The following is a 13,226-nucleotide window of genomic DNA, read 5'->3' as shown; positions in this document are numbered from 1 at the left end:
CAGGTGTTCTCAAAGATGCAATTATCACGTAACCAAAGATAAAAACCAAACTGTTCACATCCATGCAATGAGAGGGGAGAATCCAGCTATAGAGCATTTTCTTCCCTCACTACACCTATTTATACCCCCCTCACCCAGGGCAGCTACCTGCATCTCCTGTTCATTCTTAGTGTGCAGATATGCTCAGAGATGTATGATGCAATAGTAAATCCTGGAGGAACCTGTAACTTTCCAACATCTGTGCATGCTGGACGGAGGAACCAAGCACCAAGCAGGGGCACCCAATGCAGGAGACAACACATTACAGAGTGAAAACAAGCCAATAAGCTCTTGACTTCAACTCTATATTCCCTAGAGAGAACTCCAGTCTTCCCAACCACCTTCCCTCTGCGCACTTGGTCCATCTCACCAGAGACTGCCTTTCTAGAGATGCCGTGTTTCCAACACAGAAGAACGAAGAGGTCTCAGGACAGGGCAGCTCTGTTTTAACAGCACCAAGATATTCTGTTTGCTTACTCAATGGGGATATATGCAGAGGAATTTGGCCTTACCTGGCTCGCTTTTCTTCTTGGATGCAGCCTTCTTCTTGACAGCTCCATCATGCTTCTGCTCCTCATGGGTGGCAAGAGCATCAGCTTTCTTGACAGCAACAGAGTTGATGACTGGAGCGCTTTGCTGTGTGCCAACTGGTGGCACAGCCACAACAGGCACTTCCTTGGAGGTCACCTCCAAGACAGGGGAGCTCTTTGGGATGCTGACAGGAGGTGAAGCCAACGCTGGGCTAGGAGCAGGCTCCACCTTTGCCACCTTCTTCTCCTTCTTCCTCTTTTCCTTAGGAGATGGGGCAGGTTTCTCCTTTTCCTGAGGGGTCACTGACACTGCTGCAACTGGAGACTCAATAATTACAGGCTCAGACACCACAGCAGGCTCAAGAACTACATCCTTGGAAGAGTCTGTCACTTCCTGAGTCAGCTCTTGCTCAGGTATCTTTCCATTAGGTTTCTCTTCCTTTTTCTTTGCTTTTCCTTTTTTCTCAACAGGTTTCTCTTTCTTCTTTTTCTCCATTTTGTGCTGGTGGGTCTTCTCAAGCTCTTTGCGCTGCTTGGCCAAGGCTTCCTCGTAAGATGTCTCTTTCATGGAGAAGGTGGATACCAGAAAGATTCCAATGGCTGATATCACCATGAAACCTCCAAAGACCATAACACCCAGCGTCTGAGGGTCGTAGACATCCATCCTGCCTTATTCTTCTGTGCCTGCAAGACACCAGAATGACAGTTAGTGGAGAAAAACCCAAAGATGGCCCAGAGCAGTGAGTTTCATACAGACGTTTGTGTTTCCAAATGGCACCTTGCACTGAAACAAATACTTGAGATTTGCACACCCTGGGAAGGATTTGCACATCCCCAAGTCTGGGCTCCTCCACTATGTTGCCTATTTACAGCAGCTATTCCCAGTTCGTAGTGCAATGAGTAATTTCAATGACTGTAGCAATCTCCAGAAGAACCCAAAAGAGGGAAAAAGGAAAAAAAATTACATCCTTAGCATCTGCACCCTGGGTAACAGCAATTTCTGAACATATAGCTCATCTCACAACAAGAGCTGGAGATGCCACATGCAGAGTGGCTCTCCCGCACTCCGCAAAGACACACAGGGCTGCCGTGGTAAAGAGGGCAACGCGACATGCAGTCCAACACGTGCTTGGGAGCCACACACCAGGGCTGTTGCAGAGAGCAGCACCCATGCAAGAGTCCTGGGGAAGGGGACCTCTCTGCAGCAGCCTGCAGCTCTGGCACAGTGCAAACAAAACCCTGCAGCGAGGCCATGTGCACATACACCACACCAAGAACCAAGTCGTGGCCATTTCCTTGAGATGCAAATACCAGTAAAAGTCATAAGTTCAAACTTAAGGAAAAAAAAAGAAAAAAAGTCACAGTCATCAATTATCTCATCTTCTCCAACAGAGGCTCACAAGAAGCAGTGAGGGAGACTTACAAAGGGAATCCTGGATGTGGCACTTCTCTTTCCACCTCTGCTATTAGCCTGGCAGGCAAACCAGGCATAGGACATGACCTTCCCCACCTCCTCTTCAGCCTCAGTTTCTCCATCCACAAGACAACAAGCAGCAACGGAGACCCTCCTCAAGAGAGACTGGTTTGAGATCGGGCAGGAGGTGCTGTTATGCCACTCCATTTAATTGCTAATTAAACCTTGTCCCAAGTTTCTAAACCAATCTCTTCCCTGCTGTCCCACTCATGTGTTTCTCCCATCAGGGCAAAACCTCCTTACGGTCCCGAGATGGCTCATTAATCCTCAGGCAGGGATGCCGAAGGTGGTTAATTTAAGAAGGGGCACTTTCCAGGACACACAAAGCTGCAGTTTCTTGCCATCATGCCTAAAAGCCATCACGGGGAAAAGGCAGAAAGCCCTTGGCTATAAGCAGTTCCCATCCCCACACTTAACTGTGAACATTATCAAATTTCCTCTATAAGAGGAAACCTCTATAAGAGGTTGTGTGTTGCAGGGTGGGGGGGCTGGAAGGGGAGGAGGCAAAATAAGACTAAAATGAAGGAGATGGGCAACCTTTCAAAACCTCAGGTCTTGAAGAGACCTCAGAAGTTTTTTTGGCACCACAATGACACGTTACAGAAAAGGTGCTAAAAGAGAACACGACAGAGCACTGCAGCAGAAACTCGCTCCACCTTTGCTCTTGCAGCGAGCGGGGCAACCACGTAATGAAGACGGCAGCTCCGGGACACGTCACGCACATTGAGGTTCTTCTCCAGCCTTGGAGCAGGGCATGCAGAGCTGAAAGGAGCTGCGAAACAGCTGTCTCCCACCAGAGACATTCACCTGCCTGGGGAGGGGGATTTCCATCAGCAGCCTGGCTCTCCCTCTCCAAGCATCCCTGGCGAAGCAGGGGAAACTTGGCAGGCAGGAGAGCTTCAAATGCCAGCTGGAACGAGCTTTCCCTGAAAGGGCCAACTTTCTACCACGGGCACCACTCTAGATCCCAGCTGATGCTATGGACCTTGCTATTTCAGGTCTGCCACGTTCAGCTGGGATTTAAACACCCTCTATCCCCAGCACACTTGATATTAGGTCGTATCTCTCCAGCTGCGCTTGCAATGAAGTGAGTGCTCTGGGATCCTTCCTGCTGTGACAGATCATTCCTAACCTGCAGGGTGAAGAAGGCACCTCTCCCCCGCAGTAACTAGAAATTAGGGCCCTGGGGCTGGAGATCACAGACCCACTACAGACCCCTGGTTTAATGGTTGCGTTGAAGCATCCGGGACCTGCTAGGGATGGCTTTAGGGACAGGAACAAGAAGATCTGCGTTCCTGGCCCAGCAGCCCTGACAGATCGGTAAGAAGAAACCCTTCCTGACCCCACTCTACCACATACTCATATTTAGGTTAAATTTGCTGTTCCATCTTCAGGCAAGAGTATCACCCAGCTTGGACACAAAGCGCTGGCAAATATACTCCAACCCCACCAACTGCTACCGCCACCCCCAAAAGGCAGCTGGAAGGAGCCCACGGAGGATGGGGACGGAGAGGCAACCGTCTGGCACCGGGCTGGGCAGGGGAGCAGCGTCTGCAGCTCAGAAATCTCCACACTCCACTTCAACCTCTGCTGAAACGGGACAGACGTGAGCCATGAGGTTGGTGAGACCACAGCACCGAAGTGCCAAAGCTGCCCTGCGTCCCACCCTGTGCCGCTGTCCCTCTCAAAGGCCCTCACGCGACACCAGGAGCCGGGTGTCATGCCATGGCCAGAGCCAGGGAGAGCCACGCGCTCCCTGCGGAGCGCCTCACCCAATACATTGCAATAAAAGCCAACTGTACCTTGCCTCCTCTCAGGTTTTACAGCCGAAGTGAGATAACGATGCAGATTAGCATGAAACAGTCCTTCCTAGCTGAACAAAACACAGTGACAAGAAAAAAAAGAAAAAAAAAACCCACCACAACAAAAAAGCAACCCACAGCACCCAGCACAAAGAGGCCCTGGTTGCCCCACCAGGTTCCCACAGCTTTAATGGTTTTGCTGCATCCAGCCTCCGATGCAAGGGAGAAAAACTGATCTGACAAGTTAAAGTCAACATGGCTACATTGCAGGAAAGGGGCTCAATTTGTGCATTTTCTGCCAAAGTCGCGGAACCTCTTCGCAAGGAAGGGAGCGGCACGTTCTCCCACAGACCTAGGAAAGCTGCGGACACCTCGTCCGTGCTGGAAGAGGAGGCTCAGCCAGCAAAGTTCACAAAACCTCCACAGTTTCTCACACGTGGCCACTCACAAGCCAATGCCACCTGATGAGATAAGCTCGGGATTCAGTCCTGCTGCTATCCCTGAGGACAGGCATGCCCTCGCCGCGAGAAAATCCAAAATGAGAACAAGAAATACCAACTGAGCAGCAATTATTAGAGCAGCATTATCACAGCAAAGAGGAATCGAGTCCCTTCTCCAAGCTTGTCCTTGGCAGCCTTCAAATACCACGGCACGAGGCCGGGTCCCGCGCCGACTCCAAGGAACAAGTTACACCAGTAGAGTTCCTCTTGTGGCCGAGACTTGGCACAAACTGGCCCAACAGCTCCTTTAAGGAAGAGCATATCACTCTGACAGCAAAAACAGCGGCAGGTTACAAGATACCACGTGCTTTTAAATTAAACCAGGCTGGATTCAGCATTTGGGGGGTAAAAACAAACAAAAAAACAACAACAAAAAAAAGTCTTCCTCTGGGAACTTCCTGATGCATAAATGCAAGAAGCAACCTACTGCAATGTTAATGGCGGGAGCAAAGCTCTGCTTTGGTATTTCCTGACCTTGCCTTCCTCCCAAGGAACTTCAACATTCTCCCTTCAAAGGGCTGGAAGTTTGTTTCTGGACTGGCACGGCCAGATACACTCGTAACCTCGACAAGAGAGGAGCTTTTTTCAATCTCACGCCCGAACTCTTTTGGGAGAGGGCCTGCACACCATTCCTACAGGGCACCCGGGCAGCACCAGCCATCAGTTACTGTTAGAAAAAGAAAGCTCATGCCCAATACAGAGCACATTTACCTGCGTGGAGTTCCTCAGACAGGACTATCCTCTAGCCATCACCCAGTCAAAACAATGAAAATCATCAAATATCTCCATATGCAAGCCCCTTCCTGTTCCTTCCTCAAAATAACTTGTTCAGATAAAGCTCTTTACCACCACCAAAACAGGAACAAGACAGACAGCTGATACTTTGCTTGCTGTGAAAGAAAACAAAACTTTGCCTTCTTGTGTAGAAGAGCTAGCAAAAAAGTTGTGCTCTAACTCTTCAGTTCTCGTGGTTTTTTCCTAGTTATCCACCAAATTTCCAAATATCCCAGGTAACAGCCTAGAAAAATGGACTTCCCCAGCCACCCTGGAGCATGTAGTCACCTCTACTTGCCCCGAGCAAAACCCCAACTTGCTGTAAGGAAGCAAAGCCAGAAAAGCATGCAGCTTTGCTGAGTTTTAAGCGCAGGACAATTTCCACCACTAACCAACTCACAGAAGCACAGCACGATGGCACAAGGGCCAAGCTCAGTGTCTTGCAGTTTCATTTGTCAGAGACTTGCAAGAGCCAAAATCAGGCTACAGCCTTCCCAACTGTCCAGGTTTTCTCCTCTCTGCAAACACTTACTTCCACGAAATCCACAGGAATTTGGTATCTCTGAGACTTTTACCTCCATCCAACCAGGTTTAAAGCAGCCAGGTCAACTGCTAGGCAGGCAGGAGCAAAGGGAGAGACAGGTTGTATCATTGCAGAAATCTTATTTCCTTACACAGGCAAAGAAAAATATATGCATTATCAACCCCTGCCTTTAAAGAGGTGCTTCAGATGGGAAAAGAAAAGATGCTCCACCTGCAAGCCAAGACTTGTACTTTGCCATAGCGTCAAAGCAGCATCCCAAGTTAACATAGAAAAAGAGACAAGCGGGTATTGGAGGGGAGAGAAAGAGAAAACTCGGGTCATGCAGCTGGGCTTTGCATAGTCTGAAGTAATGCCTGCCTGCAAAGTACTGCTTTTTTTTTTTTTTTAATAAAAAGAGTTTCCAGGCTGAGATTTCAGTTTCTTCCAAAGTGCAAAATTCCCTCGCAAGACATCGGGGCAAGCACCTAAGAGACCAAGGGGACTGTTTCGGAAGGCCACTGACCAGCCTTCAAAAGACAACGGTTCTGGGAAATAAAGTCCCGTCTCCTGCCCTGCTCCTGCTCTGAAGCTACCCTTGCCAAAAGCCAACACAAGGAGAGAGACATCACCGGGGACGGTGCTCCTCTAGCACAAAGGAGCGATAATTTCAAGGGCCGATCCTGCTGATAGCAGGGCAGTCTGGCAGCGGGAGAAGGCGGCACTGTTAGCAGATAAAAGGCCAATCACCAGATACTTCTCCTGAAGTCTCTCTCTCTGCCCTGTTGCAACAGATAGAGACAAAATTTAAGAACTCGGCATGCCTCGAGCAGATCCTGCTTAAATACATCCTCTAAATGAATGACTGTACATTTCTTGTTTCCCCGTGGCAGGTACTATTCAGTGCAAACAATACTACACAGCACCTTCAGACCACCAGCTGCCCGGATTATGAACGGTTATAGCTTGGCTTAATTGAATGTATGCGAGCGCTTCATTAGCTCTTGCAGCGCGACAGCAGTATCTGCAGCTTTCTACAGTTCTGCCAGTGCCTCTTCTTAAACCTTGGAGCAAAAAGGCAGAAAAATGCATATATACTTAAAGGAAACAAAGTGTAATAGCACCATAACGCAGATGCATCTTGACTAATCTCTGCAGTGGCTATTACAAATCTTCTCTCCTCTTCTCAGCCAAAGGGATGTTTCACTGCTAGCCCTCATCAGCTTTTGAAAATAACTCTTGTAACTATGTGGGGGTGTCTTTTCCATTCAGGGGAAGGATCCCAGCTTCTAGGCTGGTTTTGCAGGAGACGAAACCTTCCAATCTGCAAACAACCACCTTTTAAATTCAGGGTAGCACCTGCCTCACCAACTGCATTCCAGTGGTCTCCTAGCGAGAAAAATTAACAGAGCCCTTTGCAATCATCTCTTTGAAAGGAAAGCTTGCACCTCTGCGGGGTGTTAAAGGATTGCAGATCGAGACAGTCCTTCAGGATAGCCCCAACTTGCATGCAGCTACTTGGGTTGATTGCAAAGCCCACCACCCTCCTTCCCACACTTCCCCCTCTGTTCAACACTTTGCATCCACAGGGACCCTGTGCTGTCGCTGATCTCCCCAAGCTGCTTCGCTCAGATGCTGCCAAGGGTGGCAATCGCCAGGAGCGAGCTCAGATATATATATATATATTTTTTTTTGCTTAGTTAAAGGAATGATCATCTCATAGCTATGACCTTTTGTGACTGTGCTTAATCAGATTACAGAATTTCATAAGACTGGCTCTCGGCTACGGTCAGAGGAATTTGTTTCCAATATCTGGAACAGATGGCAATGGCTGTAAGCGTCCAGGGCAAAGGAAAGTGCGGGGTGGGGGTGAGCACAAAGCAAAGCTTGACGGGGAGCAGGGTCGGAGAGGGGCAGTCCCGCAAGTCCCAGGGGAAGAGCAGCTCCCTTCGCCCCACCGGCTGCACCCTGCAGCTCCTCCCTGGAGGAAGAAACTCCTCGCCCTGACCCCTCGCCCAAGGGAAGCTACGCGCCAGGGAAGGGACCCGGGTCCACCTCCCATCCCTCTCCTGCGCATCCCCGGCGGCCAAAAGTTCACATTCCCCCTGGGAACGGCCCGGTCTTCCCTGGGTGCTCGGCTGTCCTGGAGGGGAAGGAGCAGCAGAGGGACATTATTTCCACCTCCCAGGGGCTGGCAGGGAGTTTGCTAAATAATAATAATCATAATCATAATAGTAATAATAATAAAAAGTGTTCCACAAGAGGCTGAAGCGCTGCAAAGGATGCGGAAAGCGGGAGCCGGGAGCGGGGGCCGTCGCTGTCCCGGGGCAGGGAGGGGAGGAAGAGGAGGAGGAGGAGGAGGCGGCGGCTCCGTCCATCATGCGGCGGGTGCGGGCACGGGGCAGGGCGCCTCCCCGGCCGGCTGCACACGTCGCCATTCCGCACCGCCCCGGCCCCGGCCCCGGCCCCGGCCCCGGCCCCGGCTCCGGCCCATTCATCCGCCCGCCGCACCCCGCGGCCGCCCCGTCCCGCCGCCCCGGCGCGGAGCGGCGCGGAGCGGCGCGGCGCTCCCCGGCGGCGGCTCCGCGCGTCCCCGCCGCTTCGCCCCCCGCCCCGAGCCAGCTGCAAACGTGGCCGGGGAAAAGGGGGGGGAAAAAAAAAGGCAAACACCAAAATTGGGAGGGGAAAGAATTTTTTTTTTAAATAATAAAAATGGAGAAATTAAAAAAAGAGAGAGGGAAACCCCACCGCTCCGGGCGGGCGCCCCGGCGCGGGGGTGCGCGGCCCCCCCGGCCCCACTGACAGCCGCCGCCGCCCCGCAGGTCCCCGTCCCACGGCGGGGGGCAGCGGGGGGTCCCCGCGGAGCGCCGGGGCCCCGCGGAGGCGGGCGCGGGACACCCCCCCCCCCCACCTCCCGCGGGGACGGCACGGCCCGGGGACACCCCGCCGCCGCCACCCCGGCCCCGCCGCCCCGACCCCAGCGCCGGCGCCGCCGCGGTGCCCGGCCGCGGACCCACCTCGCCGCCGCGGCCGTGTGGAGTCGTGGCACTTTCTGCCGCTCGCTGGCCGGGGAGGCCCCGCCGCCCCCCCGGCGCCGCCCTGGTTGGCGCCGCCGCCGCCACTCAGCTCCGCGGCGGCCCAGTGAGCGCGGCGGGGCGGGACGGGGCGGGACGGGCCGCGGCATTGTGGGGCGCGTAGTCCCCGCGGCCGCGCCGGGTCCCGCCGCGACGGCAGCGCCGCCGCCCCCCGCGCCCCCCGCGCCCCCCGCAGCGGCGGAGTCCCGCGAGGGCGCCCTCCGCCGCCGGGTCCCTGCCTCTCCTGCCGAGCCGCCGGGACCGTCGGATGCTTTTCTCGACGCTCCGAGGCTCGGCCTTGGAGCTTTCTGCACGAGTTTAACAACTAGCGCAGTGACATTTACGGGCTCACCGGGGGTGCGGCATCAATCAATTCACGTCCGTCAAGCACAGCCCCGCGCTAGACATCCACCCCCAGCCCCTCCTTGTAGAGCGCTTGCACCCTTCATGGTTCTCCGTTATTCTTCCGGGAAGCTTTGAGGTGGAGGTTTAGAGGAGAGGACTTCACTTCAGTACGGTTCTGGATCAGAAGCTTTGGAAATTTCAGTTTTTTGGGGGAAATTTCAGCTTTGGGAAATTCAGTTTTCTGGGCCCCTCTTGGCTTAACCTGTGGCCCCCACCTGGTGTTGGCAAACTGGAGGTGTTGGGATGACCCTCCTGGCAGTTGGATCAACCACGGTCAAGATCAGCACCAGCCCTGGGAGGGGAGAAGTGACCCTACTCTCTCCCAAAGCCAGCTCCGGACCCAGCATGGTTGCACTGCCATTCTGAAATGTCTCTTGGTGTTCCTCAAAATCTCCCCCAGCCCAAATCAGCAGTGTCACTCAAGAGCGCCTTTGAAATGCAGCTACTGATGGCCCAGGTGAGAACTGAACAAACGGGCTGGGAAAGGAGCAGTGGTCAGGTTGAGATAAAACAGCACAGGATGCCAGTGTCACCTTGCCTTTTCCCACCACTTCAAAGGCTCGCTCAGGATTAAGGCTGGATTTAGCTCTTGCGCTGAATTAGTACAGAGGCAAACACACTTCTAAGAGTCTAATTCCAAGTCAGAAATAAAGGATCATAAGTCATTACTGAGTATACACAGCCTGCACTGAGCTGGGGAAATCTTGCAGACCTTTACCCGTGTTATATTTGCTGGGAAGAAAGAGGCTTTAATTGTCAGGGAACTGCTGGACTCAGCATTAGACTCTTACATCGCATTCGCACGACACAGCAGCTCTGTCTTGCTCCAGGAAGCCAGCCTGCACAAGGCTCCTGCAGTCTAACCAGGGAGCTGGTACTACCTGTTGTCCTTGGTAATAACGTCAGTATAAGATAACCTGCCCATAAGACATAGCTATCTCCTATGTGAGGACAAGAACATGTCTATGAACAGATGGGAAACCTGAGGAGTTTCCATACAAGGGATGTAAATACTGGCCAGCATGCTGGACCCATCTCAAGAGCTGGCTGTGGGAGTCACAAAAGAGACCAAAACCTAAAGACCAGGGCCCCAAACCCAGCAGGAGTATTTCCCAGGACTATGAAGGGCACAGCACACATAAATGCACAAATCTAGGCAGGGACTGGACTCCTCCTACACCCTGCAGAGTCTGATCCATGACCCACCAGTCCATGCATCCCAGGGCAGGGGCAAAGCCATGCCCAGAGCTGCCCATGATGTCCAGTGCCACCCAGTGTAGTGGCTGTCCCCTGGGCCCATGCCTTCTGCATACCTCCTGGCCTGACAGTGACGTCCCATGGTGGAAGAGAAAAAATCTGAGATGTATTACACAGGTGCCTATTTGCACCAGAGGGAGACAAGTTATCTGGAAATGATTTAGATGCTTCAGTACCTTAGAAATGAAAAAAGGAGCCACATTCAGGTGGGAAGGGATCAGCTATTAGGCTGAACTGTTGGGGAAGAGCCAGAGCACTCTTGGGAAATGCTATACCCTGCCCGTCTGTGTCATAAGCACATTAGAGCCATCGTGGGTCTGACCAAAGGCCCATCTCCCCAGGATCCTGCCTACAAAACAAACCAGCCAACCAGCCAGGACCCATAAGCCAACGACTAACAAAAAGTGCTAGAAGAGAGATTTGCTGCCTGCTCTGTAATACAGAGGTTGCATTAGCTACACTCTTCACCCAAAAACATGCAAAGGCTCTGGACTCAGGTGGGAATGTGTCTCTCACATCTCCACATCTTCCACCAAGCACAAAGCCATCTCCCTCCTTTTCCCACACAGCCCTGGCCATGCTGTGGTGCACATCATGGCTTTTGCAGTTGCTAGGTGCTGAATCTAGAGTAAGAAGCTCATTTGCTATAAAAGTGACTGGGAGGGAACGATAATTTGGCATCATAGGGTAGGCTCTCAGGATCTTCCACTCTCCTGCAATCTCTCTCCTTGCAGCCTGCTGTTGGGGCTTGGCGTCATGGAAGCAGAAAGGCTGGGTCCCAGGGAAAGTTCAGCATTTTGGTAGAATGAAATTTTGGGCAGTTCAGGAGAGAGGCAGATAAAAATGTTGTTGCATTTTATTGGCCAGAGCCTCTCCCAGGGTGGCGATAAGGGCTGCACTCGGAGGCGTCTCTGGGATTTACATCAGCTGCCATGGCATCTTCGCCCCTTGCACAGAAAACAAGCCACGCTATTGAAGCAGGATGGGGAAGGGCAGCAGGTCTCGTTTGCAGCCTGGTACATCTTGACACAACTGCAAGGAGAATAAGTGACTGTTTCATACAAACAGATGTGATGAAAGAAGAGAGAAAATATGCTAATGGAGAAACGTTTCAGCTAATTATGATAATGTGGCGTCTGCAGAGGGTCCTGAAATATGCACAAATGCTTCTATTCTCAGCACTCAGGAGAACTTGGGGACTTTTGTAGTTCTTCCACACACTGCAGACAAACTGGCTGGCTAGGCAGAGCAGGGCTATCCCTCATAGAAAAGACCAGGACAGACAAGACCCACAAATGCAAAGGGTGGCCATAAGCGGAGAACAACCCAGTATTCAGTCCTTCAGGCAAAAACGCAACAGTTTGGAATCCAGCCCTGCTCCAATCTTCCCAGGATCACCAGCTGTTTAAACCCTCCAAGGATCTTGCTCAAACTGAAATGCTCAGAAACCCCTTCCGGCTTGCAGCAAGTGGGGACTGAGCAGATACACCAGGTCTCAACAGCAGTGACGTCCAAAGCCCCATCAGAGACGCAGCTCCCCACTTCTCCAGCTGCAGCGACTGTGGAGCAGGCCAGCTGGGCACCCTGCCTGCCCCTGCTCAGCCTCGCCAGGCTGAGAGCATCGTGCGGCCCAAGCGATTTGATCTCATGCCTGCTGTGTGTGGGGGATGCAGGGCTGGGCTCTCGTGAGCTCTCTTAGTGACGCTTTTGTAGGTTGTGTTGAGTACTTCATTATTCACTGGAACAGGGACAGGCATGCACTGGGCAGCCAAGTGCCCTGAGCACTGGGAGATGGGCTCGTTCTAACTCTCTCTCTGGCCAAATGACTAATCAAGTGTTTGCTTCAGCATGGAACAGCAACGAGGAGAGCGCAACACACGCATGGGTTGGTAAACACATGGCATAGGTTCAAACCTAAACCAGACAGACCTGGTGGGATTTGAATCTGGGTGTCCTATCCCGTAATGGTGTGAGGACAGCACCCCCTGTTTCTTCCTAGGTTGTGTTTTGGATCCAAAACATGGGGAAGGAAAGGAGTCCTCTTGCTCTGAAGTCAGGTCACACTGAGGCGAAGAGGCTGCAGGTCCTGTGTCTCTCCCTGGCATTTCCAGTTGGCTGTTTTAGGGTGTTCAGGGCACATGAATTGGCTGGTCCATAGGTAGGTGTTTAGCTCTCCCAGCTATATGGGGGCTGGGATGCTACTCTATGGCCACACTGCAGTCTGGGTCCTAAACCCCATTCGACTCTGCGTACCTCTGTGCTCAGACCTTTTCTTTCAAAATCCACTCCGTTTTTAAACCCCAGGATCACCAGAATGTCTCTCGCCCAGCTTGTCTGGCCTGAAGGCAAACAAGATTGAGCTGTGCCCGGTGAGCAGCTGAGCAATTTGACTGCCTACATCCCCTTGGCATTAGCAGATCCTCCCTCTAGCCCTTCTCACATCTTCCTACTTGCTGGAAAGGTGTGTGGCCTGTCCGCTTCCTTGAAAGGTGCTGCCTGGTGGAGGGGCATCTGAAGCACTTGCTCACCCTCTGCTCACCAATATCTATATGGTTCAAAACCGATTCACCCCACAGCAGCTTTCCTCCCAGCGGCCGCAATCCTTTATTTAACTGGCATCATCATCCACAGTGGAGCTGAGCCAGCCCCCTCTATTCCTGGATCCTTTCCCTGCTTTTAAGACATCAAGCCTGTACCACAGTCCAGTTTCTCTTTGATTCTTGTACCGTGTTGCCAATCCAGGCCACTGGGTCCAGGAGTGTCAGCTTAGTTTGCTTTCACCCTTTGTCAAAGGAGTTCTCCCTTACTGCTGCGTTGTTCCACCAGGACCAAAATAGAAATTTTGCCCAGG

The 13,226-nt window shown here is 52.4% G+C and overlaps 1 protein-coding gene across 4 annotated transcripts in view; it reads right to left on the bottom strand.

Annotated features, from left to right (window-relative positions):
* The window catches only part of RRBP1 (ribosome binding protein 1), a 73,226-nt gene that overhangs the window by 20,628 nt on the left and 39,372 nt on the right, over positions 1 to 13,226 (bottom strand). For 3 of the 4 annotated variants that reach the window (XM_067292638.1, XM_067292640.1, XM_067292641.1), the window contains exons 1-2: positions 8,657 to 8,727; positions 552 to 1,253 (exon numbers count right to left, since the gene is read on the bottom strand). In XM_067292638.1, the coding sequence (XP_067148739.1) occupies positions 552 to 1,233 (682 nt within the window). In that variant the 5' untranslated portion in view covers positions 1,234 to 1,253; positions 8,657 to 8,727. Of the gene's footprint in view, positions 1 to 551; positions 1,254 to 8,656; positions 8,728 to 13,226 lie in introns of those variants that run through there. The other variant, XM_067292639.1, reaches the window with a different exon arrangement.

The sequence above is a fragment of the Apteryx mantelli genome, chromosome 3 (genome assembly GCF_036417845.1).
Source record: "Apteryx mantelli isolate bAptMan1 chromosome 3, bAptMan1.hap1, whole genome shotgun sequence".
NCBI classification, from domain to species: Eukaryota; Metazoa; Chordata; class Aves; order Apterygiformes; family Apterygidae; genus Apteryx; species Apteryx mantelli.
The sequence above is the reverse complement of the archived record's forward strand: the minus strand, read 5'-3'. Positions and strand labels throughout refer to the sequence as shown.